The sequence below is a fragment of the Populus alba genome, chromosome 9 (genome assembly GCF_005239225.2).
Source record: "Populus alba chromosome 9, ASM523922v2, whole genome shotgun sequence".
Lineage (NCBI taxonomy): Eukaryota > Viridiplantae > Streptophyta > Magnoliopsida > Malpighiales > Salicaceae > Populus > Populus alba.
Genome location: NC_133292.1, coordinates 2,415,231 through 2,443,044, shown reverse-complemented (window position 1 = coordinate 2,443,044; position 27,814 = coordinate 2,415,231). Strand labels below are relative to the sequence as shown.

Genomic DNA, 27,814 nt, shown 5'->3' with positions numbered 1-27,814 from the left:
ATTTTTGTTAATTAATTATCAGTTCCACTTTATCTTATGTTTTAAATATCAATAACTCTAAATAAAATATTTTAATAATTAGCTTTTATAAATAAATATTGTGGGTTTAATGTGTAGATATCAAATGTAATACTTTCCTTTTTCCGTCATTTTCTTGAATACTATAGTTGTTGTTCTTTTTTTTTTCAATTATTTCATGAATAATTTTTGTATAAAAAATTATTTTAAATACTTAAAATTAAACCTATCACGAACCAGTAAGTTCATTAAAAAAAAAAAAAATTAAGAGAGCCCGAGTTTTATGATAATTGAATTTGAATATTTTCATTTCAATGGTTATGCCTGTTTTTTTTTTTTTTTTTTATCACATTGATAAAAAAAAAACCTTTTAATTGATGAACAAGAAAACAAATGACAACAAAACTTAAATGGTTTGGAAAAACATTGTTTCCCTGCAGCCGTTAACGCTGTGGATCATAACATTAATCCACGATATTATGTGATTTTTTATCATTTTTTGTGTTTTTTTTTCATTGATTTTTATTTTTATTTTTAATTAATCATTTTATTATGTGTTTATTATAATTTAAAGTTGATAATTTATTTTAATTTTTTTTTATATAGTTATCTTTGTATTGAAAAAATATCCTGGTATAGGGTTGATATCTAAAAAAATATCATGACATTATGGGATAACTCGTAAATAAAAATTATTTAGTTAAATAAAAAATTATTTTGAAAAAAACCCCCAAGTTATAAAACTTTGAGGAGTAAAAGCCTTTAATTACAAGTTTGATGGGATAACTCGTGTTGCCATAATTCACAGGTTTGGCAATGTATTTTTTTCTTTATTTTTTTAATTGAACTTGATTTTGTGATTGTTTATTTTTTTTAATTATATAGCTAATAAAATTATATTAAAAAAAACCATGTTATTAAGCTATAGAAAGTATATGGACTTGTTCATATGTTGACTCAATTCATGAGTTTAGTGGGTTTATTTTTTTTATTTTTTATTTCATGTTTTGATATTGGATTAATGGAGAATTGAGTTTCATAATCTATTTCGTTTCACTTGTCATCAGGTTATTGTGGTCTAAAAAAAGTCATGATATTGAGTTGATGTGTTGATTTTGTGATTATCTATTTTTGTTATAATATAGTAAGATAAAAATTAGTTTTTTTTGTTAAAAAAAATTAGTAATCTCATTGGAGTTTGTGTCCTAATTTATGGGTTTAGTGTGTTGATCCAGGTTATTCGAATCATGAGTTAGATAAATTTACTTTCATAACATGATAATGTTTTTTTGTTTTAATTATTTTTTTTTAAATTTCATTTTAAAATATTAAATTAAATAAAAAATTAACTTTATAATTTATTTTTATTCGATTTTTACAGTGGAATCACATTCTGAAATAAATATCAATTTTTTATATGTGCGTTCGATAGGTACGGCTTATGGCTTCCTTTTAATTGTTCGGAGAAGACAAAGGGACGGGCACCAACATGAGAAAATTTCGTCTTCACATCACTTCTGGTCATTATTTGTTTTTATATTTTAAAAATAATTTTTAAATAAATTTATAATTATTTTTATTTTTTATTTTAAATTAATATTTTTTTGATATTTTTAAATCATTTTAATATGCCAATATCAAAAATAATTTTTTAAAAAATAAAAAATATATTATTTTGATATATTTCTGAATGAAAAATACTTTAAAAAATAATTATAATCACACTTTCAAATAACCCAGAGGCCCTTTCACCTTTCAATTCCTCGATGTGTTTAATAATTTAATTACAAGTCCGTTTAATTACGCGTTAGCGTTTAAAAACCAGGAAAAAGTTGTTTGGTTACAAATTATTAAACAATCAAAAATCATGGGTCCCACCATTTATATGCAGCAGGACCACAATGTTTTGGATGCAGTAAAATACTATTTTTTTTTACAAGCTTCAACCTGTGAAACACATACTATTCACGAGTGATTGCACTGTTCAGGTGAACAATTTTTTTTTTTTTTTTTTTTTCAGTATGTTAATTTGTTTAACAGTTTTTTTTTTTTTAAAAAAAACTAGTTTGGAGTTAATTAAATTTACTCGTATTGTGATGTAAATAATATTTTTTTTTCCCGAAAAACTAGTATAGAGTGAATTAAATTCTTTCGCACTGTAATATCAATTTTATACATGATAATATTTTATTTAATTTTATTATACACTCATAAAATTATGAAAACTATAGTTCTTATCGGCTAAATTTTGTACGTAATTGAATTATAAATAGTTTAATGGAATAATAAAAAATATTTTATATAAAGTATTATTTATTTCATGATGTAATAGGAGTAGTTAATTCTACAATATTTAAATTTAAAACCATCAATATTAATATATATATATATATATATATATATATATATATATTTTTTTTTAAATTATTTTATAACCTCGATTTCAAAAGCATTATTAACCAACACATTAAACTATTTTTTTTTCAACCTCAATTTCAATCACAGTTTTAACCAAACACCTATTTTTTTAAAACCAATTTCAACTAAAAGTACTTTTTATAAAATAATTTTTTTTTAAATCATAACAGCTACATCAATACCAAACACACTCTACTCGGGTCCCTCCTCATCCTCCTTTTTATTATGAGCACATTGGGATGCAATTTGTTATGTATTTTTAGAGAATGATGTAATACTTTTGGGTTAAAGTTTTTTTTATTTATAAATATATTAAAATAATAATTTTTATTTTTATAAATTTATTTTTAATATCAACATATCAAAATAATTTTAAAATATAAAAAAATAATTTTAAATATTTAAAAAACACTATTTAAACTACGTTTCTAAATAAACTTTTAAGTGTTATTATATAATACGTATGTTCTCTTTTTCTTTCTCTCTACATATATTAACTCCAAAAACAAAAAGATAAAATATTTTGATAAAAGATATCACGTGTCATATATGAAAATTAAAAATGGCTAGCAAAGTGGGATTTTATCAAATACAGATTCGATTTTATTAATGAAAGTATATATACGGTTTTTCTTATATATAAGACTACTCCTATTGTAAAAACTAAAAAGTATAATCTAAGTGCAAAGTGGCAGTCCAAATACACCTATTTTTTTTTTTAAAAAAATCATTTTGAAGCATTTTTAAAAATTAAATTATATTTTTATCGGTCATCTATTTTATCTTTAGAGCCCTATCATTGATTGATTAAAATCAAATTAGCTTTTACGTGATATAATTAAAAACTAGTTTAAGAGGTTTTAAAATTAACTTACTTGATTAGATTTAATAATATTATAATTTTTTTTACCTTATAGCTATTTTTTTTTACATTAAAAAAAAAACAGATTTAACTTGTGATGACTGCATGTATATGGATTAGTGGAGTCTAAATTGTGCGTGCAATTATCATTTCCAAAATTCGTTAATGTTCAATTATTCAAGAAAATGAAGTAGAACTCAATGAATTGGTTGGAAAGATAAGAAATAGCTTAAAAGCATAGCCAGCCTTGAGGCTAAAATTATTGGTTTCATGCACTAGTCACCGCATGTTTCAAATGTGGATGTCGTGTTGGCACTCATCATGAAATGTATGGTTGGCTTTTTTCACTTTATATTTATTTTTATATAATTATTTGGAAACACAGTGTACAAACTACATTTCATAAAAAAAAATATATTTTTTGTAAAATTTAATTTTTTATATGTTTTAAATTATTTTGATGTACTGATTTTAAAAATAATTAAAAAATATATCATTTTAATGTATTTTAGTATGAAAATACTTTGAAAAATAATCATAATTATATTTTCAAATAATAAATCACTTAATGTCAAATGAGAGAATAGAGTGACAAATTCAATTATAAAAATGATTTTGTATAGCAAATAAGATGTTTGATGAAATATCACTATGAAAGTTTTAACTCTTTGTAATTTTTAATAAATTTTTATTATTAGTTTGATAGAAAAGTAGTAATTATATATTTAATGATAAAATTATTATATTTGCGAGGAATTTTTATTTATTAAATAAAATATAATAAAAATCTTATAAATAATTTGATTTTTTCATTGAATTTTTTTTTTCTGTGAAGGTGGGGAGATGTAAATATTATCAAACGGAGTTAAAGTGGCACAGTGAAAAAAATAATAAAAAAGAGTAAATTAGAGGTTTTGTATGTAATTAATCCAAAACAATAATAAGAAAAATGCGGAGATGAACTATATAGTAATTTATAATTTATATACATATATAAATACAGATACACAAAGACAAGAGAAGATTAGAGAGGATTTGTTAAAAAAAAATGGAGTCTGCGGTGGCTATCTCGGCGACGACAGTGCCTCTCTTCATTCTATCTAAAGCCCTTAACCGTCATTCCACCACCAACACCACCCGTTCCTTACTCCGCATCTCCTCGACTCAACTCGTCACTCGCCGACTCAGCTCCATCTACTCCCGCAACAACGACTTACTTCCTTCTTCTCATTCTTTGAAAGGCTTGAGGGCGGGTGTGCCACTGGTACGCCTCCGTTTGGAGTGCGTTTCCAGCTCTGCGGCGTCTTTCGGTACCACGTCCGGCGGCGGCGGCGGCGAGTTTGGCGGCGGCGGCGGCGGCGAGTTTGGCGGCGGCGGCGGAGGTGGTGGGTCTAATGGCGGAGACGCGGAGTCAAATTCGGTTGCGGAAGCGGTCGGCGCGGAGGAGGCTCCAGAGCTGTCGCCGGATGTTATAATACTCGATGTTGGGGTAAGAAGTCTAAAACAGACTCTGGCTTTTTTGTTTTTTTATTGTAAATTATTTTTTCAATTATCATTAAATAATTTTAGAAATTATCTATATAAAAAAAAAAAGCTAAAACGCCACGGCTGTGATGCAGGGAATGACATGCGGGGGATGTGCAGCTAGTGTGAAGAGAATTCTTGAAAGTCAAGTAAGATATCCTTTTCTTTTATTTAATTTATTTGACAATGAAATTATTTTTTGGTGCTTCATTTGCTTACCGCAAACCTAAGAATGTGACTAATAATTGTACCTTATTTTTGAAATATCTGAGAAACAAAGCGCAAAAGAATCAATGAATTCATTTTCTGCTTTTAATTTGTTCTGTAGCTTGTGCTCTGATTATGTAATCACCATCTATGTTGTTTGATGAACAGTCACAAGTATTTTCTGCTAGTGTCAATCTTGCTACGGAGACTGCAATAGTGCGGCCAGTAACTGAAGCAAAAGTTGTGCCCAACTGGCAGAAACAACTGGGTGAGGCACTTGCAAAGCATCTGACCAGTTGTGGTTTCATATCGAACCTTCGAGGTAAACCTTCTCATCACCATCATTGTTGTGATTACGCTCCTCCCTCTAGTTGAAATGTGAAAAGAACTATTGAATATGTGTACTTTGCCCTGTTCGTGCATTTTATGATTGTTAATAATTAGTCAATGTTGTTAACTATTAGATTACCTACTATACTTTAATTTTGCCATAATGCTCATATGCTTGTGTATGGCATTTGAGATTCTGATAGTGGTATAATTTATGAAAATATGTTCTGTGTTTTGGTATCACCCAAGTGCTCAAGATGACTAAAGAGAGTTTACCTTTGGCAGGAATAACAAGAGTGCAATTTTTTTTTTTTAAAAAAAAAAACATCAAAGAAATATGTGAGGAATCAGGAAACATGACAAGAAGTAAAGGATATTAAATTAATTTTTCTTCTTAGTGTTAAAACTGCAAAAAAGTGTACGCTGAACATTCCACTCTTTGAAACAATCAATTGCCCATTTGTACGATAAAAACTAAACCAAGGACTATAAAGTAGCTTCCCAAATTAATGTAGGACTAAACTTAGCATACCAGCTAGAGGATGCTTGAATAGTGCAGGAAGAAGACCTCTAAGGGGGTGTTTGGAAGTGAGTTTCAACCTACTCTTCATCAAAATTTGATTTTTTTTTTGCTTCAAATTATTTGCTTTTTAGTGTTTTTGGATCGTTTTGATGTCAAAAATAAATTTAAAAGAACAAAAAAACATTATTTTAATGTTTTTCCGAGCGAAAAGTACTTTGAAAAGCAACCGCAACTACACCCCCAAACACCTTCTTAAATCTTAACCAGGGTGACACTCCCCATACATCCTGAGTTTCAGTGTGATTCATGTGAAGTTTGGTGGGCTAGTGGCAGGTCAGGAAGCTACTGAAGGAGATATTTCATTGTAGAAAAGCTAAAGATTTCTTGTGAGAGCGACCATAATTCTTTATGGTATGTTCCTAACTCATTGAGTTTTCAATTTCATAGTGACTTGCTTGCTTGAGAAGAATCTTACAGAAATCTTCTCCACTACAGTGGATGAGAAACGACACGCGTAAAAGTGTTTATTAATATTATGATTTCTTCCTTCAATAGGCGAGTCTTGACAGCTTGTGGTGGATTTTTGAAGAGAGAAAAGCACTGGTGCTGGAGAGCCATTTGTTTGGAGGATTTGCTATTGCACAATCTGAATTTGTCACTGCTTTAACTAACATCAGGAAACTAGGATATTCATTTATAAAGGTTTATTGTATTCGTGTTTAAGAGAAAGAGCAGTGGTCATGTTTTGAGTTTGCCTTCTTAGAGGAATCTCACTTTTGAGGAGATAGAGCCCAGAACACATCTTAGCACTGCCAATCTTCTTCCCCGTATCCAGATCCTGAAATATACACAAATGAGGAAAGAATTTAGCAACACAATTTAGATCACGAGTCAATTTGCTGATTGAGAGTAGGTTGCAAAGTCTAGGTTAGGGACATGGAGGATAGAGTTTAGGATCTTCTTGAGAGTCTGCTCAGGCCTATTCCCTTAACTTGGAGGAAGACCCATCAGCTATACGGACTGTAGAGTTATTAGTGCACTGATTGTATTCTTAAGAAGAGTGGCATCTCCTGTCATATGGTCAATCGAATGATGTTTCTTACTAACAGTTGTCAGAAAGTTACCTTTTTGTGCTGTCCAGATGATTTTGGTTGATTTCTGTTCTCAAGCAACTCTTAGACGTTATCTTGTACAGAATAATTGTGGTCATGTTTTGTTCTATTTTCAGTTTTTTGTATTCATAATCATTTGCTAATGAATCTTCCACAGTTTTCCGTGACAATCTTTTGTTGAGTAATCTTCTTTCTCCTCTTTGCTTTTAAAAACTTTTTTTTTTTCTTTTCTTGTCAGCCTTAGAGTCACTGAGATTTGGAAGAGTTTTATTATTCTTCCTCTGGGTTGTTTAGAATAGAAAGTTTTACCAATTCTTCTATATAAGACTCAGTAGGCAAGCATTTCATCTTTGTTCAGATTACGTTTTTAAGAACATTAACAGATTTTCAGAAAAGTGGACAGCCTCAATCTCAAATAGTTTGTAGTTTGTGAATATGCTGTTTTTTAGCTATTCTGCATTGTTAAATGACAGGTGTTAGCCTCTCATTCTATTTAATTGGTTTATAGTTTATGAAAATGCTGTTTTACATTATAGCCAATGAAAGCATTACTTTGAAATTTAGTGTAGCCTTGTAAAGAGCTCCTTGAATTCCCCTTCATCATTTGTTTTTGAGCATGTGATCTAGATTGCTGGGTTAGTGAGAGAGTTTGTCCTGCTGCTGCCATGTCTAGATTCTACTGTGTATAGTAGTAAAATTTTGAGTGACCATCTCTCTTTTATCATACTTGTTTGTAAATACATTTATGACTGACCCTCAAAACAAGCAAATAATCCTTGATGGTTGTTGATGTTGAATGTGGCAAAAATCTAGGAATCTGAATCTTTCGTTACTATTCACTGTTTCCTGATCGAAGATGGCACAGTAGGGAATTGCTCTAAGATTAACTGATTTTGGCAGACTGATTTTTGTAACCATGACCAGAAAATGAGATCTCGAATAGTATTTGCTTACAGTCGTAGACAAACTTTCTAAACAAATAAATGGATTTCTAGAGTTGTTAGAACATAAATTTGTTACAACTACTAACCATAATTTCTATATATTCCTCCCCTCAAGTTCAATTTTGTTTTAAACAGCTTGTAATATTCAACTTCTAATTTTTAGATGTTTTTGAACTAGGATTTCTCTTAATCAACATGACAGTTTCATCTTAAGATTACTCCTTCTTGTTGATTGCTATGTTAATGTGGTTTTAGTTGATTGCATCTTCTTAACTCAAGATTAGGATGCTAAGTATTTCTTCTCTATCATTTCAGATACAATATGATTTTTTAGAGACCCTTTAATTTGTTGGTTTATGCTTTACGAATTCAATAGAAACTGTGCCACATCCACTCTCTTGCTAAAAATACATACCATGTAAAAATACTTTAAATACTTGGAAAATCAATATCCTTGCCAAATTTATCTAGGGTAATGGAGACAATATTATACCTTGCAGTATAGCATGTCTTGTGCAATGGCTCTGGTGGATACTTCCAGTGCCATTTATCACTGTTGTGCTGCCTTAGGGAAGATATGCTATATTAGTGGCTGAACAGAAAATGGTTGCTTTGAGGTTAAACCTTCTGTGTATTGTAGTTATGAAGGCAGCATGTTCCAATGGAAGATCTGTGTGGCAGACTGCTTTTCCTATTTCCTCTTTTGGTGTGGACAAAGGCCATTGTAATATGTTTACAACTCTGCAGAATTAGTTGTTCAGTTACTCAGTTGTTGTTCGGTGGCTGTATGGGAGACTTTTTCTATCATCAATTGATCTGGTTCATTTTGTGCTAGTTTATTTGAATGGGGTGTCTGGTTTGGGTTGTAAAGTTGCTCGATGTTCTTTATTCTTTGAGGCTGTAGTTAGAGAGAAATGTGAGATCTTCTGAAGGGAAATATACTTACAAGGAAGTACCAGTAAACTATAATATGATTCTATTGAGTTAATTGCTCTGTGGGTTTGTAGATCCAGTAATGTGGTTTTTAGGGGTTTCTTTCAACTGTCGTTTGATGCTTGAGGATAAGAATCTGCTTCTTTAGCATATTTTTACTTCAGTTTAGGTGCTCTGTTTTGTTCTTCGTTTGTACAGGGTGCACTAGTCCTTTTCTGGGCTTCTTTTTTTCTTCTGGTTCTAAATTTATTAACAAATCTTTTTCATATTGATTAGCAATGTATCCTACATCTTCTACCTTGTTGCCTTTTAGGTCCAATTTGATGAAACCTGTTCGGGGTTCCATACTTTGGTACTATTTTTCAAGGGACCAAATTTTTATGCCACCTCTGAGCTTCATGTATCATACTCAATTAATTTCAATAGCCTTCAATCTCTACTATGAGGATTAGTTTTGTTATTCATTTTCTTAACGTGTTTCTACCCTTGTTGTGGAATACGCTTAACATCCTTGTGGCTTTGATGGTTGCTTCTGTACAGATGAAGGAAGGGATAATGTCTTCAAAGTTTTTGAAAAGAAAATGGATGAAAAGCGAGATCGCCTAAAAGAAAGTGGTACATATCCTCATACACCTTACTGGTTAGATTAAATAATTATGTTAAAAGCTTTATATAGTGATTATCCAGCCATGCATAAATCTTTCTAAATGCTCTTTTTTTTTTTGTAGGTCATCAGCTTGCTGTCTCTTGGACTCTCTGTGCTGTATGCCTCCTTGGCCATGTTTCTCATATTTTTGCCACTAAGGCTTCATGGATCCATGTATTTCATTCTGTAGGATTCCATCTATCTCTGTCTTTGTTTACATTGCTTGGTCCTGGACGACAACTTATTCATGATGGTGTTAAAAGCCTTTTTAAGGGGGCTCCAAATATGAACACTTTAGTAGGTCTTGGGGCATTATCGTCATTTTCTGTTAGCTCGATAGCTGCATTAGTACCAAAGCTGGTGAGTCATATTCTCTATTCTTATACAGTTCTAGTTTCATTTGGGATTCAATTGTTGTCTTTATTTTTCTAATGGGAAAGCCATGTGGGCTGCTCATTAAGCTTTTGACTTTATGTGCTTCATGACATATGACTTGTTGCATGTCTAGTTTTATCTAGAACTATGTTGCGGTGTTAAGTAGGTGGCTTGGAAGGTAGTGAAAATTTTTCATTCTAGTGTAAAGAGTATATGCAGTTTAGTTTCTTTTTTCTTTTTGTCTTCTCAGATATCTCCTTTTGTTTTAAACCTTTCTTGAAATTGAGATATGACTTATAGAAGTTTGGTGATGCTAAATATTTCTCTCCATGGATGTAGTGCTAAGCTAATGAATGAATAGCATTATCCACAAATCAAAACCCTAGAGTTCTTGGATCCATAAGTAAGTTATCAGGAAAGCATTTTAAATTGTTTTATTGAAAGAAACATTGCCCCCCTTTTATTTTCTAAGCGTAAACTATGTGCAGGCTTGAGGTGTCTTGAAATGTCTGCTTACCTAGTAAAGCAATGAAGAGTCAAGTTTGACTTCTATAAAAGGACTGTAAAATTATTACTAGCTGTTCACAAGTAGTGCAGGACACTTTTACTCGGACAGTTGACAGATAGGCGGAGAAAGAGTTTGTGAAAGGCTTGCAATTGGGAGTGGAGGAAGCAAATATTTCGCACTTGCGATTTGTAGATAATACCATCCTTCTCTTGGAGGATGTTTTGAGGACGTGCTGATGATTTTGCAGGTTTTTGATGCATTTTCAAAAAGAATACTTGACATGTTTAAGAGCAGAGTGGCAAGATTATATCTGGCACAGGATTTTGTGGGTGAGTTTGCTAGCCATGCCAGTTGTGGATTTTGGAGTGGGCAGTGGAGCATTCTGGGATCCCTTTTGGAGGGTTCCTTGGGTGAGTTTGCTAGCTGCACCTGTTTCTTTTCAGGATCTGATTATTGAGTCTATAAGAGATTGGACTGTCGGGAAGGTGATTCTGTCACTGGGGGTCAGGTTACTTTTATTCAGTCACAACCTTATCTAGTATTGTTTTGTATTACTTGTCACTGTTTAAGATTCCAGTCTTTATGGCTGTTTGATGAAGAGAATTAGGAGGAATTTTGTATGGCATAGGAGAAGGCTAAATGATGACCAGATGAGTTGGGAGGTTTAAGTAATCCCAGGAGTGAAGGGTTCTTGAGGCTTCACTCAACTCAAAAGCAATGCTCTGGTGGGAAAATGGTTGTTTCTTTATCCATAGAATATGATTCTGTGGCACAAGGGTACTTGGACTATTCAAAGTGCTCATTTGAATGGATGGGATGCCAAGGCATCAACTATCACACTTGAGCCCTGGGAATTTTATTTTAGTAGCTACATTCACAGTTCTTCCCTCTATTGAATTTTAAGCTGGGCTATTGAACCACCGCTAATTGAGAATGAAATTTGAATAATATGTCCTCAATATATAGCTTCCCTATAGATAATGTACTCAATATAAATAAGAGATTTAGGATATAAAGTATAATAAGGGATTTAGGGTTTTTCTTTTGCACTGGGAATGAAATTGATAAATTTTGATAAGAAAATAATGGCTATTTAGCAGCTGAGATAATTGTCTTGCTGGCACAGAATCAGGTATGTAACATGCTTTTGGTTTGCCTAGGAGACAAGGCTAGAAAAACAATATACATTGTTAGGGTGTGTAATGTTATTGGCTTGTGATCACAATAAAATTGCATAGGCAAGGGTTTGCCAGATCACCGAAAGTAAATCTAAGACTAGCTTGGACCCACAGAAAATACCATTTGGTTTGAGGTTATATAACAAGGGGCATAATGCTACAGCAATATATATTAAGGGAGTGAATTTTGAGGACTAAAGTTGTGAAAGTTAATTGAGAGTGCTAAATGCGTGAAATGTTTTATTATGAAACTATGGTTGTATGGTGTTGAAATGACAGCAGTACTACTGTGGTGGAAGCAGTGGTGGCACTACTGTTGGAAGTGATGATGAAAGTGACAGCACTGAGTTGGTGGTGGTAGCCTTATCCCTCATTAATCTAACCGGCCCTATGTTTGGGGTTAAGCTTTAATAACCTGTCCAAATATTTTTATATTTCAGTAACATTTAATCCTAGTTAAACCCCTATCCAACAAGGAATTAGAAACTACTCTTTTAGATGCCCTAGACTTGACTTGAAGTATGCATCTGACCTTGCCTACAAAAGCATCCAAATCTAACAAAATGAAAATTTCTTATTAAGAAAGGACACTTAATTTAAAGCAATTATTTTGTAGTATAAACTAAAAGAGATGGTGCTTTTACAGCGTACCACCTCACAAAACACTAGTCATTTCAATAGTTTTTTTTTTTTGTCTTTGTTTTTGTTTTCGCTGAATCTATATTTCTTTTTTTTAATTTTGTGCTTCAATATTTAGTTTATTGGAAATTGGATTTTATAATTTATTGTGGTTTGCTTTATACGTGGTTAGCTTGGTCTAATAACCCATGTCACGAGTTTGACTGGTTGACTCGAGTTTTTTGTCTTTTTTTAATTGATAATTTTTTTTTTTTCAATTTCATCCTAACATTAGGTTGATTGAGAATTAAGCTTTATGATTTATTTGAGTTTGCATTCTATGAGGTTATTTTGGTCTCATGACTCGACATGGGTTTAACGGGTTAACTTAGTTGACTCGAGTTTTTTTGTCTTTTTTAATTGGAGTTTTTTAATTTCATCATTTAGCAGTGAATTGATTATAAATTAGGTTTCATAATTTATTTTATTTTGCTTTCTATGAAGTTATCCTAGTCTTATGACTCGAGTCACGTGTTTTGTAAATTAACACGAGTAGACTTAGATCGTTTTATTGTGTCTTGTTTTTAGATGATTTTTTTCTTCATTTTCAACCTTTAACAATGAATATTGAAAATTGAGTTTTATAATTTGTTTTTATGAGGTTATCATAGTCTTATGATCTGAGTGACGGATTTGACAGTTAACTCAGGTTGGCCTAGATCGATTCAATATGCTTCCGTTTCAATATTATTTTTTTAAAAAGATTTTCCTGAATTTTTGTGAATCAAACTATGTTTTTATTGGTTGTCTAGATTATCTTTGGACTTATCAGGTCACATTAGATCAACCTTGACATGGTTTAAATGGTTTTTTTTTTTTTTTACTAGAAAAATGTTGGCAATACCTGGATTTTTCTTTGTATGTTCAAAAAAAATTTGATCCTCGTGGCGTAACATAGGTCAATGATGTAGTTTTTTCTAAAACTGTATAATGAACCTGATGGCATTAGGACTTGATGTGCCTTGAGTGAGGTAATTAATTAAAATTTTGGATATATTACATTCGGGGATCCAGTTCTAGAACATATTGATTAAGAAATTTTATACAAATATAAAAAGTTCTGACATTATTGGTGAGCTTGTTCATCATTTCCACTTCTCAGTGCAATGTTGCTTCTCTCTCTGCACACCCGCGTGGTTTCAATGGAGAAAAAAGGGGGTCTTTTGCAACTAGACAGCAGTCTTCACTACATTTCTTCTCTAGAAGTTCAATAAGGGATAGCCTGCTGTACCCATCCACTTCAATGGGATAACAAAGCATATCATAACAATGTAGAGTTGCAGACTATCTAGAAAGCCTTAACATTGATAAGAAATGTGCAGTCAACTGGTCAAATAATGAGATAGCTCAGTTTTTACATATCCCTACATGATCACAAAGGGTTGCTGAGGTTCTTTTGCGTATTGCATCTCAAATAGAATGTAATATATGTGCAAAACAAGTTCTTGCTATATTTTGTTTTCCTTACCAAATGGTAAACTTGTGACTCTGAAATGTAGGGCATTTTTCTAACTCAAATTCGCAGTTAGTTGTTCTGCATTATATTCTCTTCAAATTGCTGGTTGATTGTTCTCGAATCAATTTACTACTATCTTCTTGCATTTTGTTCTGAAACATGTACATTCTGATATTCTCATTTTGGATCAACACACAAGTCAACAGGAACCTGATTTTTATATGCAAACAAACAGTAAGAAATGATTTTAGATGCATGGTCTAGTTGAACATCTAAATCATGTTTTAAGATATACTTTTAAGAAGGCATATTCGCTGAACTTGTGTAGATGAGATATTACTACAAGTCATGGGATATGTTTATTAACTGATTCTTCTGTTAAGCTTTCGATTTTTCTATTCCTGGGCCTAACTGAAGTCCGTAATATTTATTTTACTTTCTAAGAAACAGCATGCATGCATTTAAAGTGGATGATTAGTCTATTAAGAAACTATCTGCTGACACTTTAATCATGTTAATGGTTTCTTTGATAAACAGGGTTGGAAGGCATTCTTTGAGGAACCGATTATGTTAATAGCATTTGTCTTGCTAGGAAGGAATCTTGAACAGAGAGCTAAAATTAAAGCAGCCAGTGATATGACTGGACTTCTAAGTGTTTTACCTACAAAAGCTCGTCTTGTGGTCAATGGTGATGCAACAGACCTGGGCTCAATTGTTGAAGTTCCTTGCAGCAGCCTTTCTATCGGAGACCAAATTGTTGTCCTACCTGGAGTAAGTAAAGGCTCCATTTTTGTTCATATATCACCTGCAGCTTTAATATTAATAATAATTGTCTTATTTAATGAGTTACCACATTAAAAGTCTTGTTTAATAACCTGCTCTTTCATAGATTTGCCTTCGTTAGATACTACTTCTATGACACATGTCTTGCTTTTCATTAAGCTTTTTTTCTTTTTCCCTCCATTTCCCTTGGCTTCTCAATGGTGGCACAAAGTTTGAGATACTTGTTACTTGCGGTCACATATTTGCCATGTGACCCCCCTGACACGCATTCTTTTGTTGTTTTAGGATCGTGTTCCAGCAGATGGAACAGTCAGAGCTGGCAGAAGCACCATTGATGAGTCAAGTTTCACAGGGGAGCCATTGCCAGTTACCAAACTACCTGGGGTATTATTCTCCAGTTATATGCAACTAATGTGTATTCTCTGACAGTGTCATGTAGCAGTGCTGTGCATTTGCATGATGATTCGTTTCAGAAATGCACCCACCATTCCTGCGCTACATTAATTATAGCAGTGGAACCTGCTTTGATATTACTAATAACAGAGTTATTTTTGTATGCTCTAGAGTCAAGTATCAGCTGGAAGTATAAATCTCAATGGAAGTCTTACAATTGAAGTGAAAAGACCAGGGGGTGAGACTGCCATGGGAGACATTGTCCGTTTAGTAGAAGAAGCACAGAGCAGGGAAGCTCCAGTACAACGGTTGGCTGACAAGGTTTCTTTTCTGCATCTTCATTTACTCTTGTTATATTTTGCTATGTTGGCATTCACTGTTTCTGGGTAAGCTGACACTCCCGCTTATGTGTACATGGTTGTCTGGGTTTTTTCTCGGTCATGCTCATATATAGGTCTTATTCGCCCTTATTCCTACTCTAACAAAACGCGCTCTATCTTCGCTAGCCCAGGAGGACTTAGTGCAAATTTTGGAGGGAGGTTCATCTTTATGGTCAACTGATCTCAAAAACAAACTTGGTTTTTGAAACATTCATGCACATGTCGGATTAATTAATATGAGTATTTTTAAGCTTGATACTAATTTGCACGTGTTGTTTTTATTAATCTTTCTCTATTATCCAATTCTAAGATTATTGTTGGTCGTGATGCTTTTTCTTTACCCCCGCCCCCCTTTCCCCTAATCCTTGCCTTAGTTTTTGTACCAAAAGCATACATGAGTTTGAGATGTGTTTGTGTGCATGTAGGCATTCACGGGAACTTCACTCTCCTTTTATTTTCTTCATTTTGGCAGGTTTCTGGCCACTTTACTTATGGAGTAATGGCAATCTCAGCAGCTACATTTATGTTCTGGAGCATGTTTGGGACACGTATTCTACCTGCAGCTTTGAACCAAGGAAATCCAGTTTCTCTAGCTCTACAGCTGTCTTGCAGTGTTTTGGTAAGCAATAAACCCTTTATAAGAGCTCTATATTCTTCTCATGGCTATCACATAACATAGTTACCCATGTTTGGCCCATTTGTATAATAATTATTTTATGTTTGGTTGAACAAATTCTGTTTCGCTTCTCTTGGGGTTTCCACTGGTTTCAATTTCCTCTCAAGTCACTTCCTTGCATTTTATTATGGCTTTGGTTATTAAGGTTTGAACAGGGCATTTGTCCAGACATATACATAACAAACTCTATCAAAGAAAATGCTTGGAGTCTGAATTTTTTACCGAATATTACACCAATCCTCCTCAAATAAAAAACAATGATTTATGCCATGGAGAATGAGTAAACTATTTTACCCAATGAAAAGTGAGAAGACATTGCTCATAATGTGTTCCTTGTCTCGCTGATGGAGATATTATTTATAACGATGCCAAGGATGGTATCCAAAGATTTGATTTCAAAAAGATCAAAGGACCATGCTTTCAATGTTTACATAAAATAAAATTGATATGATGATTGTGACTGTAGATACAAATCACTTTGGTAGTCAAATATCATGATACATTTGTGCACTATGGATACTCAATTACAGCATAGCACAACTTTTGTCAACACTTTGACTGCCAACCTTGTCTTTCATTTCAACTTGCAATCTAGGAGTTTCCATAGAAAAGTCTTTTTGATTATTTCATTAAAATAGAAAGAGTTTTTAATCTCTTATTGATTCCATGGTGTTGGAATGCTTTGCTCTTCTGCCTGTTCTATTCCATGCAATAGTGAGCATGTGTATCTTGAATGCAGGTTGTAGCTTGTCCATGTGCACTTGGCTTGGCCACACCCACTGCTGTACTGGTATCTTCCTTGGAGTACCCCAGTTTCATCATGTTTTCACATTTAATTGTTGGACTTTGATTGATCACGGGCTTCAATATTTTTTCATTCTTTCCAGGTTGGAACTTCACTGGGAGCAACAAGAGGACTGCTTTTGCGTGGAGGAAATGTTCTGGAGAAGTTCTCAATGGTGAATTCTGTTGTGTTTGACAAAACAGGGACCCTAACAATTGGCAGACCTGTTGTAACAAAGGTTGTTTCTCTTGGAGGCATGGAAATTACAGATTCACAGTAAGTGGTGGCAGAGGTTTTCTTTATATTGAGAGATTATCTGATTCCTGTGATCAATATTTTTTCCACTTGTGATGTTAATTTAACAAATTCACACTTACACGAGATTTATTTCTGATTCACAGCTAGTATGTTAGAGTTCCATCATGAAAAATCTGTAGTAGATTATATGTTCTATTTTTATTTTTATTTTTAACTGTGATCATATTCATTGATTTAACCTCAAGGTTGTGTTTATGTATATTGATAAATGTGTTTGAGCAGTTTTGACCTTACAAGCATGAACAATTTTTTTGTGCTTAAATACTCTTATTCATGTCAATGTTGGAATATAATGAACCAAATTCAGGGTTTTCTTTTCTTTTCTTTTCTTTTCTTTCTTCTTTTTTTAACAATTACTGGTATCATCCACTTTTGATCTTGGTATCAATTGTAGCAGACTGCAGATTTAGTTTTGTGATCCCATTCTAAGTAGCTGTTGTTATGCATTTTCAACTGTTTCATTAACAAATCAAACATCATGCAGAAGTTGTTTGTTCCTTGGTGAATCAAATGCATCTGCTTGACTGCAGCCAGTCTCCCAGCTGTCAAACTCAGTGATCTCGGAAATACTACTTATCATTCAATTCTGTGCACATTTAAAGTAATTTTTCCTGTTGAATTCTGCTATAACCAATTGAAGAGTTAATGGTTATGCTTCGAGTATTCCAAGAATCTTTTTATTTTTTTTTCACTTATGCAACTCTTTATTGATGTACAATAGAAAGAGTGAGCGATTTCAACTTCCTCCTTTGGTGATCTTTGATTTGACCATATTAACCAATTCAAAGACTAAATCTCAAAATCTTTAATTTTGGTCCTTTAACAGTTTTTGGCTGTAAGAATCACCAGAATCCTAATTGTGTGAAACTTGAGTTATTAGATACATCTGTGGAAGGTGATACATGCATAGCGTATGGCTAACCCAACAATGAAAGTTTCATAAATTATTATGCTAAATTTGATTGCTTTAGTGCATTTGAAGTTCAAAATTTCATGCTGTGATGCAGACTAAAGCCAAATGCTATGTGGTCTGAAGTTGAAGTTTTGAAGTTAGCAGCAGGCGTGGAATCAAATACCATTCATCCGGTTGGAAAAGCTATAGTAGAAGCTGCGCAGGCTGCTAGCTGTACGAGTGTGAAGGTACATATGCATCTCGTGGAAGTTTTTGATGTTATTGTTCTTGGAAAGCATGGAAACAAATAAGAGATGTGCATGTTAGAGCAATATGGATACATCAAGAATGGCAGTTTTGAGAACCTAGGTGATGTAGGACAAGAAAGGAGATAGAAATTAGGGATGAGAAGGGGATTAAAGGGGCAGGTGAATATATACAGGAAGAGAGGGTAAAAAGAGAAGATGACTCGTTAGTCAACAATCGTTTAGCCTATTGAACATAATAATACACACCCCTATATAGGCACCAAAACCCTAATGAAACTCTATAACACAACATGAAACAGAACAAATTTTAAACCATGTAAAAAGTCCTATCAGTGCTAAAAATCATGATTAGATTTTCCAAATAATTGACACAATTAAAGATAATGTAATATCTATCATTCCCATGACATATTTTGAAAATCTTCCACTTATTTTCCATTATTCTTCCCTTATTATACCACAATTTCTTAGGATTGCATAGTAAGAAGTGTTCCATTCTTCATTCCTCTACTTTAAATTACCTTCTGGGTTTTCATGCCATTTGAATTGCCAAGTTTCAAATCCATCCAACAATTTCAATGGGTCTTCGTGCCATTTGAATGCCAAGACTCAAATCCAACCAACAATTTTAATGGGATGGTGAAACTGACTTCTTGAAAAGCAATGCTTTTATGAACAATGAAATCAAGATGGTGAGCCTATTGCTCCAAATTTGTGTGTAAGAATTCCACCTGATGAACTTCTTTACCAACACTCTTTTCAACTTCTACTTCCTACCATTCAAATTGTTCTTGTATGTTTTCTATTTGTTTCACACCAGGCTCTTTATCACAAATTCAAAGATATTGCTTGCTCTAAATATGGTTGGTTGTTGGTAAAATTAGTTCAAAGTTTCATGGGATCATCTTTAACTCCTTTTTCTTCTTCAACTTCCTGGGAAATGGGCCTTAGGAACCTCCAATTTGTGGCAGATCTCTATTTGAATGTTCAGAACCTTCAGTTTCCACAAGTCCGGCAGCATCATAAGCCAATATGAATTTCATATATACTGCCTTTCACAAGTCTCCATGGAAAAAGGCATTCTTGACATCTAACATGTTCAAATTCCCATCGTATATTTCATGCAAAATAGAAGATTTCTAACAGAGTTCATTTTAGCCACAGGAGCAAATGTCTCTTGATAATATGCTCCATAAGTTTTAATGAATCCCATAACAACCAACCTTGCTTAACCTTTCAATTGTTCCATCAGCCTTTGTTTTTTGTTTGATGATATGCCATCTTGCAATCTCCTATTTTCTTCCATGGATTAGTAGTAAGCTTCATGTGTTATTAATCTTCCTCGGAAGAAATGACTTTGAATAAAATACTTTGGTTTCATGAAAAGTGACATCCATAGTGACAATTAACTCATGAGTGGGGTAGATAGCGGTGCTTGTAGCCTTTTTTAGTTTCTTAATACCCAATAAAAACACATACTAGTGCTCTTGAATCTAATTTCCAATTAGTTTTGATGATCATGAACAAAAAAACAACCAAAGACCTCCAGAGGAACATTTTCCTTGAAAAGGATCTATACGTGTCTTTGATGTTAGAGAGAGATAAAATTATTCTTGAAATCTCATCTAATAGCTCAAGTTTTTGTGTTGAGATAGTTCTTTGATATAATATCAGATCTTTAATGACCAAACAATCAAGAGTTAGAATCTCACTATCCCATTCTTTAATATAAAATCATTATTAGGACCTCATCTAATAGTTTAAGCTTTTGAGTTGAAATAATTTTTTGATATTCAAAACTAATGTTTTCAACGAAATATGATTGGTAAGGTACTTTTGGAAGAATTTCACTTCAGGAACATTCATTGTGAACATGAGGGATTGTGCATCTTCAATAAAAGATGCTGGTTCTTTTTTTCAGCAAACACCATTTTCAGCTAAGTCATCCACTCATTTAGTCTTTTGGAGAATTCCATGTTCGCCAAGATAGCCTTGAATAGACCATTCATCTCTTCTGTTCCATTATCATTCCTCTGGAACATCCCAGCCCTTCTGTTTAGATTAGAGCAAAGATACAAATTCCTTTATGAAGGAGGAAAGATTGAAGTGAAGAGAGATATTCTGGCCCTTTTTTCATCTGTAAAATGTGTAGTTAATTGCAGACATTAAAACAAGCTTTATCCATGTTTGTTAAGAAGAAAAAAGAAAGTTAAAAAGTTTAATCTTCTCTGGATCCCTAAAATGTTGTCTTCCTATTTTTGGCCTATCCTTGCATATCCATTAAATATCCCTGTGCAGCCAAGGCATATGGATACAAGATTGAAATTGTGGTGGGGTATGATGTATTTTGCTTCATAGGTATTTCAAAATTTCTCATAGAAAAGCTATTTGTAGCAGGTGACTGATGGAACATTCATGGAGGAACCTGGATCTGGTGCTGTAGCTACCATTGAGAATAAGGTGGTTTCTGTTGGAACACTAGATTGGATTCAAAGGTATTTCACTCATTCCTTGCTTTATAGAAAGTACCATAGCCTGTAAGTTAAGATAAGTCTACGATTCTAAATAGTGTGTTGTTGTGCTAAATAGTAGCGATCTTGATTTTTATCTCTCGCTTTGAAAATTGTCATATCAGCTTCAATTCCATATGCTATCCACATTTCATATCTGTCTAATTGTACTTCATAAAATTTCAAGAATGGCAAAAACAATATTTGTGATAGGAAAAGGTTGTTTGTGGTATTCTGGACAGTTTTATTGATGCAACAAACTGTGGTAGCACCTCTGCCATGATTTCAAATTAAATACCAGTAACACGAATATGGTATATTCAAATGACCTTGACCCAATATTCTGAACTTGACCATGACTACTTCAATGAGCTAGCAACCGTGCATAATGCCATTTTATGTCCTTATCCCTTGCTACTTGATAATTTATATCACATTTTTCTCAAAGGATAAACCCTCTATTACATGTGACAAGCTTTTTCTAAAGTTCACCTGGGTAAAAGCAAATGAGGCGTGAATAGCCATGGGAGTACTTAAATCTAGCATGCTTGCACTTCCAATAGAGGGATACACATATCTGATATTTTTGACAAATTACAATTATAACTATGAGACATTTTGCTTCTGCAGACATGGTGTTTGTGAGAATCCATTTCAAGAAGTGGAGGATATTAATAATCAGTCTGTTGTGTATGTTGGAGTAGATAATAAACTTGCTGGACTTATATACTTTGAAGATCAGATTAGAGAAGATGCTCGTCAAGTTGTTGAATCTTTGTCCTGTCAGGGAATAAATGTGTACATGCTGTCTGGTGACAGAAAGAAAAATGCTGAGCATGTTGCTTCGCTTGTTGGCATTCCAAAAGAGAAGGTAAGAAAACTTTAATTTTCTCTCATATGCTAAAATAAAGGGTGAGAGGTTGCACACCAAATTGTCTTGAACAACTACTGAATAGAATTTGCCACTTTCACTTGTTTGATATAATCAAAAGGTGTTAGAACTTAGTTGGGTATTCACTATCCTACTAAAAAAAGAAAAAAAAGGATGCTTCTGCTTTGGAAGATTATGTCCAAATCATCTAATTAATTTATTCTAGTTTTTTCATATTTGAATCTTGTTTGTGAAGTTTTTCGTAGTTCTTTCCATTATGAAATTGTAATGACTGAGACATGAAACACTTATGCCTCTAATTGTGCTTTTGCTTCAAGGAGACATGGCAATGTGATGCCAGTCATAATTTACCTTGGGAATGCCTTTGCTTTAGACATGCCAAATTAAAATTCATATAAGCATGCATGCTGTGAGCAGGAGATTTGTTACCATATGAATGCTAACACTCACATATGCAGCTCAAAAATCCTTTCACAGAAACCAGCATCTCCACTAATCATGATGGAAGCTGAGATTCTTTATGTTTCATGTGTTATACATGCTTCATTTTTAAGCAACCACATTAGGATTTTAGGACACTTGAGCATCATGAGGTGGAGATGCAAGCATTCAAATGTCAAACTATGGTTGTTTTAGTTTCAAGCATTCGAATACGAAACCAAGACTGGAGGTTCCTGGAAGAGGATAAACTAAAAACCAACAGACCAGGCTTGAAGAACTGATCATATGACTGTCTATTTGATTTTATAGGATGTTAGAAAACTGATAGTATGAATAATAATACATCATGCATCATTGCTTGCTGATTTTGAAAACATGCTGTGAATGGCAGGTGCTTTCTGGAGTTAAGCCAGATGAAAAGAAGAAGTTCATCAGTGAACTTCAGAAGGATCAGAATATAGTAGCCATGGTTGGTGATGGAATAAATGATGCAGCTGCCTTGGCTGAGTCACATGTTGGAGTTGCCATGGGAGAAGGTGTTGGAGCTGCCAGTGAGGTATCCTCCATTGTGCTGATGGGCAACAGGTTGTCACAGGTAATTTGAAAGAAGTAGATAATCTTAAACCTTGGTTGTGAAGTAAATGTTGTCTCTTCTTCTGCTTGTCCCAAAAGGAGATAAGGGGGCAGTTTTATTTTTAAGCATAGACACATAGCGATATGGAACCCAGGTGCTTTGCTTTGCCTTCTCTCATGACCCCATCCATACTCGTAGCTGCCAAAATTATATCTTTGTCCTTGATGTAGTAGTTCTTCTGCATAACACTGCCTTTTAATTATGATTCTCCTTTACCATATCAACTCTGAAATTCTGGACAGTTTTAAGTTTTTCTAATGCATGTAAATGGTAGAAGACATACCAAAAGTTCCTTCTGATAGTCAAAATGAGAGGTTTAATTAGATAGTGATGGAGAATAAATGGAAGATTTGCAATATAATTACTATACGAAGTTAGAGAAAGTTCTGTAATAATAGTGAATTCCTAGATAAACACCATATCCTTTGTACAGAGGAATTGGGGATGAGAAGAGGTAAGCAAGGGGTAGAGGAGTAGAGTAAGAAGAGATAGGGAGAGAAAGAGAGGAGAAAAACAACTGTAGGAAAGAAGTTTCAACTCTGAATAATAATTCAGCTATCCTTAAACATGATGATAGGTATCCTTGTATATTCAAGTCCTAAATAAAATAACAAATATAATAAAATAATAAACATAATAAAACACCTAATACTCTTAAAGATTATAACAGCCTAAAATAAGTAGATTGTATAATTAAGATAGACTATAAAATAAAATATAGCCTCTAATTTTCCTGTTATATTTGTTGTCATGGTGTGACAGCATTATATTGCAAATTTTTCAGTTATTCTCCATCAAATAGCCTCAAACAAAGCATTCTCTTTTCTCAAGTCAGAGCTATAAGACCTTTGTTACCATTTGACATTTAACCCAGCATACAGTTTTTCATGGCTCTACCATCTCTATTTCCTATAGCTTACACATCTTTCATTCTCAAGCACTGTTGTAGTCACCAAGAGCCGACATGTGAACTCTTCATTTCTCTTTAATGCCTAAATAAAGAATCTATGCCTGTGATTGAAATTCACATTACAGCAGTTTTTTGTAGCTCTACTCCTCTACCATCCCTGTTTCAGATAGCCTTTGAATATTTGGTTCTCAAGCACAACTGTAGTCACAGAGTTGTGATATGCGAATATTTTATGCACAAAGAAAGAAAATATGTGGTTGCAAGTGAAGCACATCCTTTCCAATGTCGGAGTATCCTGCTGATGCTCACTGTTTATTGCAAATTACTCTGCCAGAATTACAATTAAAGATATTTGCTCTAATGAAATATAGTTTCTGGGTTTCTCTCCCTAAATGAGCTGATGGGAGGGACAGAACGGGACAACCATGGTTTAAAATCACGACAGGTGTAAAATACCTGTTGTGGCTACTGTACATGTTGCCAATCATTTAGCAATTTTTAGCAAATTTATAATAATTCGTGTATTTTAATAATCTTACCAAATTAAAATCATGATAACACTTGCTCGTTGTTTAATCAAAATAACAAGATTCTTATCTAATAAAAGTGGTTGAAAACATTCAAAGCTCAAATTAACATAAATTTCAATATATTAGCAAAAACAAATAATATTCGCCATGCACCTGTACTAATCTAGCAAATAAAGACCATAAATTCATATAACTATAAAGAATTTTTCTACTTCATACAATTTTTCAATAATGTTTACAAAATAAATGTAAAAGAGTTGAGATATTACATTGATTATTGAAACATAAGGTTGATCTTCCCTTAAAAATAAAAACTCTAACTTTAAATTTTATGTCCAAGACCATGATATCCTGGAAGAATTTGATGTGTAAGTGGAAAAAGTAAAGAGAGTTGAAAAAGATATGATAAAATGAATAAAAGAAAGTACATCACAAGAACATCGAGAGTAATGCCTAGCGAGGTTTCTGTCCTATATTATGAACTTTAAGGTGTATGATGTTTAACTTAGGTTGATCTAAACCAAAAGCAAACCTCACCTAAAGCATATTGTGTTTTGATATTGAGAACCATTTCTGGATTAATGCCTAATTCTTAGAAGGTACTTAGAAAGTACCTTGGCTTTCCATGTGAAATTGGGCATATAGAAACTGAATCTTGGGAATATGAGCCATATATGAAAGGAAAAATTACAAGTTATCAGACACATCTGGACCCTTGCACCTTTTTATTGAGGCATTGTTGAGAAGTGGCATGATTTGACAATAGAAAGTGAGAAATGAAGATCATGAGCTTCATGCTCATTTAAGTTTATTACAAGTGGAAGTTCCAAGACATATTACTTTCCAGGGAGACGTAAAATGGGGAGGATGGGAGCATCATGCTAAGTGAAAAGGTGATAAAGATGTGGGAATGCACTTGAGAAAGGATGCCGTAGCATTATAACATGGAAATATATTTACCATTTCAGTATATTGAAATAGAAAAGTTTTATTTTGAACACAACTTCATGTTCTGATTGATTGTGTTGTGTTCAGCTTAACAGCATGCAATCCAATTTTTGTGCCTTGCCATGTCTCATATTAATTGACAGAATGAATGTCTCTGTAAGTTGCATGTCCTTGCCTTGTTCAGTCTGTATCCAACATTTGTTGGTCAACTATGCCATCTCGTGCTGGTGGGCTACTTTACATGATATTACAATTTCAATCTTAGATCTCTTACAGCATTCTCAGGTAACCCTGTAGGACTGAGAAGACTAGAAACAGCCTTAGCAGTAACTTCTTTACCTTGGTCTGGATCAAAGCAGCAGTCATGTGATCTATATTGAATTTCATCATTTCTTTTCCATGCTATATTGTCTTCATGCACTGCTTTGACTAACCAATATTAGAATTTGATTTTCTAAGCTGATGCTGGAAAAGATTTTGACTTGGCTGGTCTGACCTCGGTATATATATAAGCCTATTGGTGCTGCTGTGTTATTGACTAGTATCATTTTTTTTGGCAGGTGCTTGATGCACTGGAGCTGAGCAGGCTAACAATGAAAACTGTGAAGCAAAATCTTTGGTGGGCTTTTGCATATAACATCGTAAGTTTTGTTCTTTATTCAAGCAATGGCCATATGTTTCAGTACTAAAAATATATAATAATAGCAGTTCCGGGGGAAAGGGGCCATATGTCAGATCCTGGAAGTATGCACCTTGAAAGAGAGAACAGTAATTCTAAAGTTTATCTGTGTTTTGTAAGTGTGCTGATTTCAGCCTAATAATTAACTATGGTAGAAAAAGCCGAGCAGTTGCATGTTTATGCCTGTTGCTGATTGTTGTGATTATCACAGCCACACAAGGTCCAAGTTAGGGATTTTCAAGTTGCTCATCTCTGTGAATGTGCTATTCGATCATGTCAGACTTTTCTTTTTTCTTTTTATTTCCGTTCCTTTCAGTTTCTTGTTTTCCCCACTGTTTTTGAATGAGTGTAAAAACAGTAGATATCTGCATCTGCATCGTTTCGAAATTAAACTTTCACCCCCACCTCCTGCGTATCATGTACTTCTTTCTTATCCTGATCCCAGAATTCTACTCAGATGCAATTAAAAATCTTTTGTTGCTTTTCAAGCTAAACTCCAAGACCTAGTACATACCTGCAAATATCTATTTTTGCTTGCTCAATTCGGTGTGATTGCATCTGTGGAATTCCTTGCTAACTTCTTAAAACTCAGCTGAAGCTCCTTCCCACTCACCAGGTTGAGGACAACATACTCTTTGGCTCAACTCTTTCACAGCCTACTGTCTGCACACACCCTCACCTTTTCTTTTTTGTATTTTGATTCCTTCAAAATTATAGAATCCATTGACTGTGAGGTAAATTTATTTCCAAGGTCTTGTAGCTCAAATTGGCAATTTTTCCCATAATTAAACAAGCTTAGCGAATCTCTATGCATCTCCTATGACTTCAATAGGATCAAGCAGTTTTCACGTTGCTCTTCTTAAATGTTTTTTTTTTTCTGATGCTGCTTGTATACTACATGCAGGTAGGAATTCCGATTGCAGCTGGAATGTTACTGCCAATAACCGGGACCATTCTGACACCGTCAATTGCTGGAGCCCTCATGGGTTTCAGTTCTATTGGAGTGATGATGAATTCATTGCTTCTGAGATTGAAATTCTCCTCCAAACAGAAAAAGGTCCGTGGAGCATTTCCAGACCCCAAGATTTATTTGGATTCTGTTCTCTTGGACCAGAAGGAGAAAATTAAACCACCTTGGTCAGATTCTCGATGGAGGTAGGCGTGATAGAAGTGCAGAGACTCAAACCATGGTAATTCTTCATGCTTGACACGAGCATTGTAATTTTGAGTTGGTAGATTGCAATACTAGAAGAAAAAAGGAATTGGGAGAGATTATGACATTGATTTTGGTGACCAAATGATGAAAAGATGTGAGAAAAGCAACCTTGGTGGCGAAAATGTTCATTAACGTGAAACGTGAAAGATGAAGTTGAGCTGAATAGAAGCACTTTCGGTGACATTGAAATGTTGCAGTGACAACGATACTTCTCTTGGGTTTAAAAGCAGCATCTTTCGATTTCCAGTAATGGCTCTTGGTCCAAACCGTCTGCAGTTACTTCCAACAGCTATGGAAATTGATAACATTATAAATATAACATATTTAAACAGCCAAATCATTCTTTCCCTTTTTTTTTCGTTTTATCTTTTATCATCATCATCATTATTGACTAACAACATACTTAATCCTTTTTTCTCTCTCTAATAAATTCAGCTCTTGAGGTTAAATTATGTTAACGTGAATGATATTTAAGATAATGTTTCGTTCTAGATCAAAAGGGATGGAGAGGTGGAAATAAAAATAGGATGGAGATGGTGGAAATAAAAATATGTTTGATTAGAAAGATAAAGATATAAAATTAAATTTGTTTTTGAAATAATTTTAAAATGAATATTTGTATTTTTAAAATAGGAGGTTTAGACTATTTATTAATTTTTTCCCTGAAAAACATTCAATTCAAGGATAAAAATAGTTATTGTTATAATTTTAAAATCAATCTTAAAAGTTGATTCAATGCAAAGCTTAGATCATGAATTGAGTTGACTCGATTTAGCATAAGAATAAAAGTTGTTATTGTTACAGTTTTAAAACTTGATTTGAGAGTTAACTTAAAGAAAGGTTCGGG

The 27,814-nt window shown here is 33.4% G+C and overlaps 1 protein-coding gene across 3 annotated transcripts; it reads left to right on the top strand.

Moving 5' to 3' along the window:
• The first annotated feature begins 4,279 nt into the window (after positions 1 to 4,279).
• On the top strand, positions 4,280 to 27,416 carry LOC118053868 (copper-transporting ATPase PAA1, chloroplastic). 3 transcript variants are annotated; one of them, XM_073411509.1, is made up of 17 exons: positions 4,280 to 4,787; positions 4,918 to 4,971; positions 5,198 to 5,351; positions 9,412 to 9,486; positions 9,600 to 9,634; positions 14,250 to 14,483; positions 14,781 to 14,879; positions 15,060 to 15,209; positions 15,741 to 15,887; positions 16,684 to 16,734; positions 16,832 to 17,004; positions 18,054 to 18,186; positions 20,602 to 20,702; positions 21,348 to 21,588; positions 22,442 to 22,645; positions 25,633 to 25,713; positions 26,656 to 27,416. In XM_073411509.1, exons 1-17 carry the CDS (start codon positions 4,347 to 4,349, stop codon positions 26,908 to 26,910), a joined length of 2,628 nt encoding a protein of 875 aa, XP_073267610.1. In that variant the 5' UTR covers positions 4,280 to 4,346; the 3' UTR covers positions 26,911 to 27,416. The 3 variants fall into 3 exon arrangements, with proteins under 3 accessions (XP_073267610.1, XP_034921164.1, XP_034921163.1); XM_035065273.2 differs by having other exon boundaries at positions 9,600 to 9,877; positions 20,605 to 20,702; XM_035065272.2 differs by having other exon boundaries at positions 9,600 to 9,877.
• Positions 27,417 to 27,814: the final 398 nt, after the last annotated feature.

What these genes read in the sequence shown, in the direction of transcription:
- LOC118053868 (XM_035065272.2), top strand. Translation starts at nt 4,347, where the DNA reads ATGGAGTCTGCGGTGGCTATCTCGGCGACGACAGTGCCTCTCTTCATT. An exon ending in CTGCATTAGTACCAAAGCTG is followed by an intron (nt 9,878 to 14,249) that starts GTGAGTCATATT and finishes TTTGATAAACAG; the next exon opens with GGTTGGAAGGCATTCTTTGA. An exon ending in CAGTTACCAAACTACCTGGG is followed by an intron (nt 14,880 to 15,059) that starts GTATTATTCTCC and finishes TGTATGCTCTAG; the next exon opens with AGTCAAGTATCAGCTGGAAG.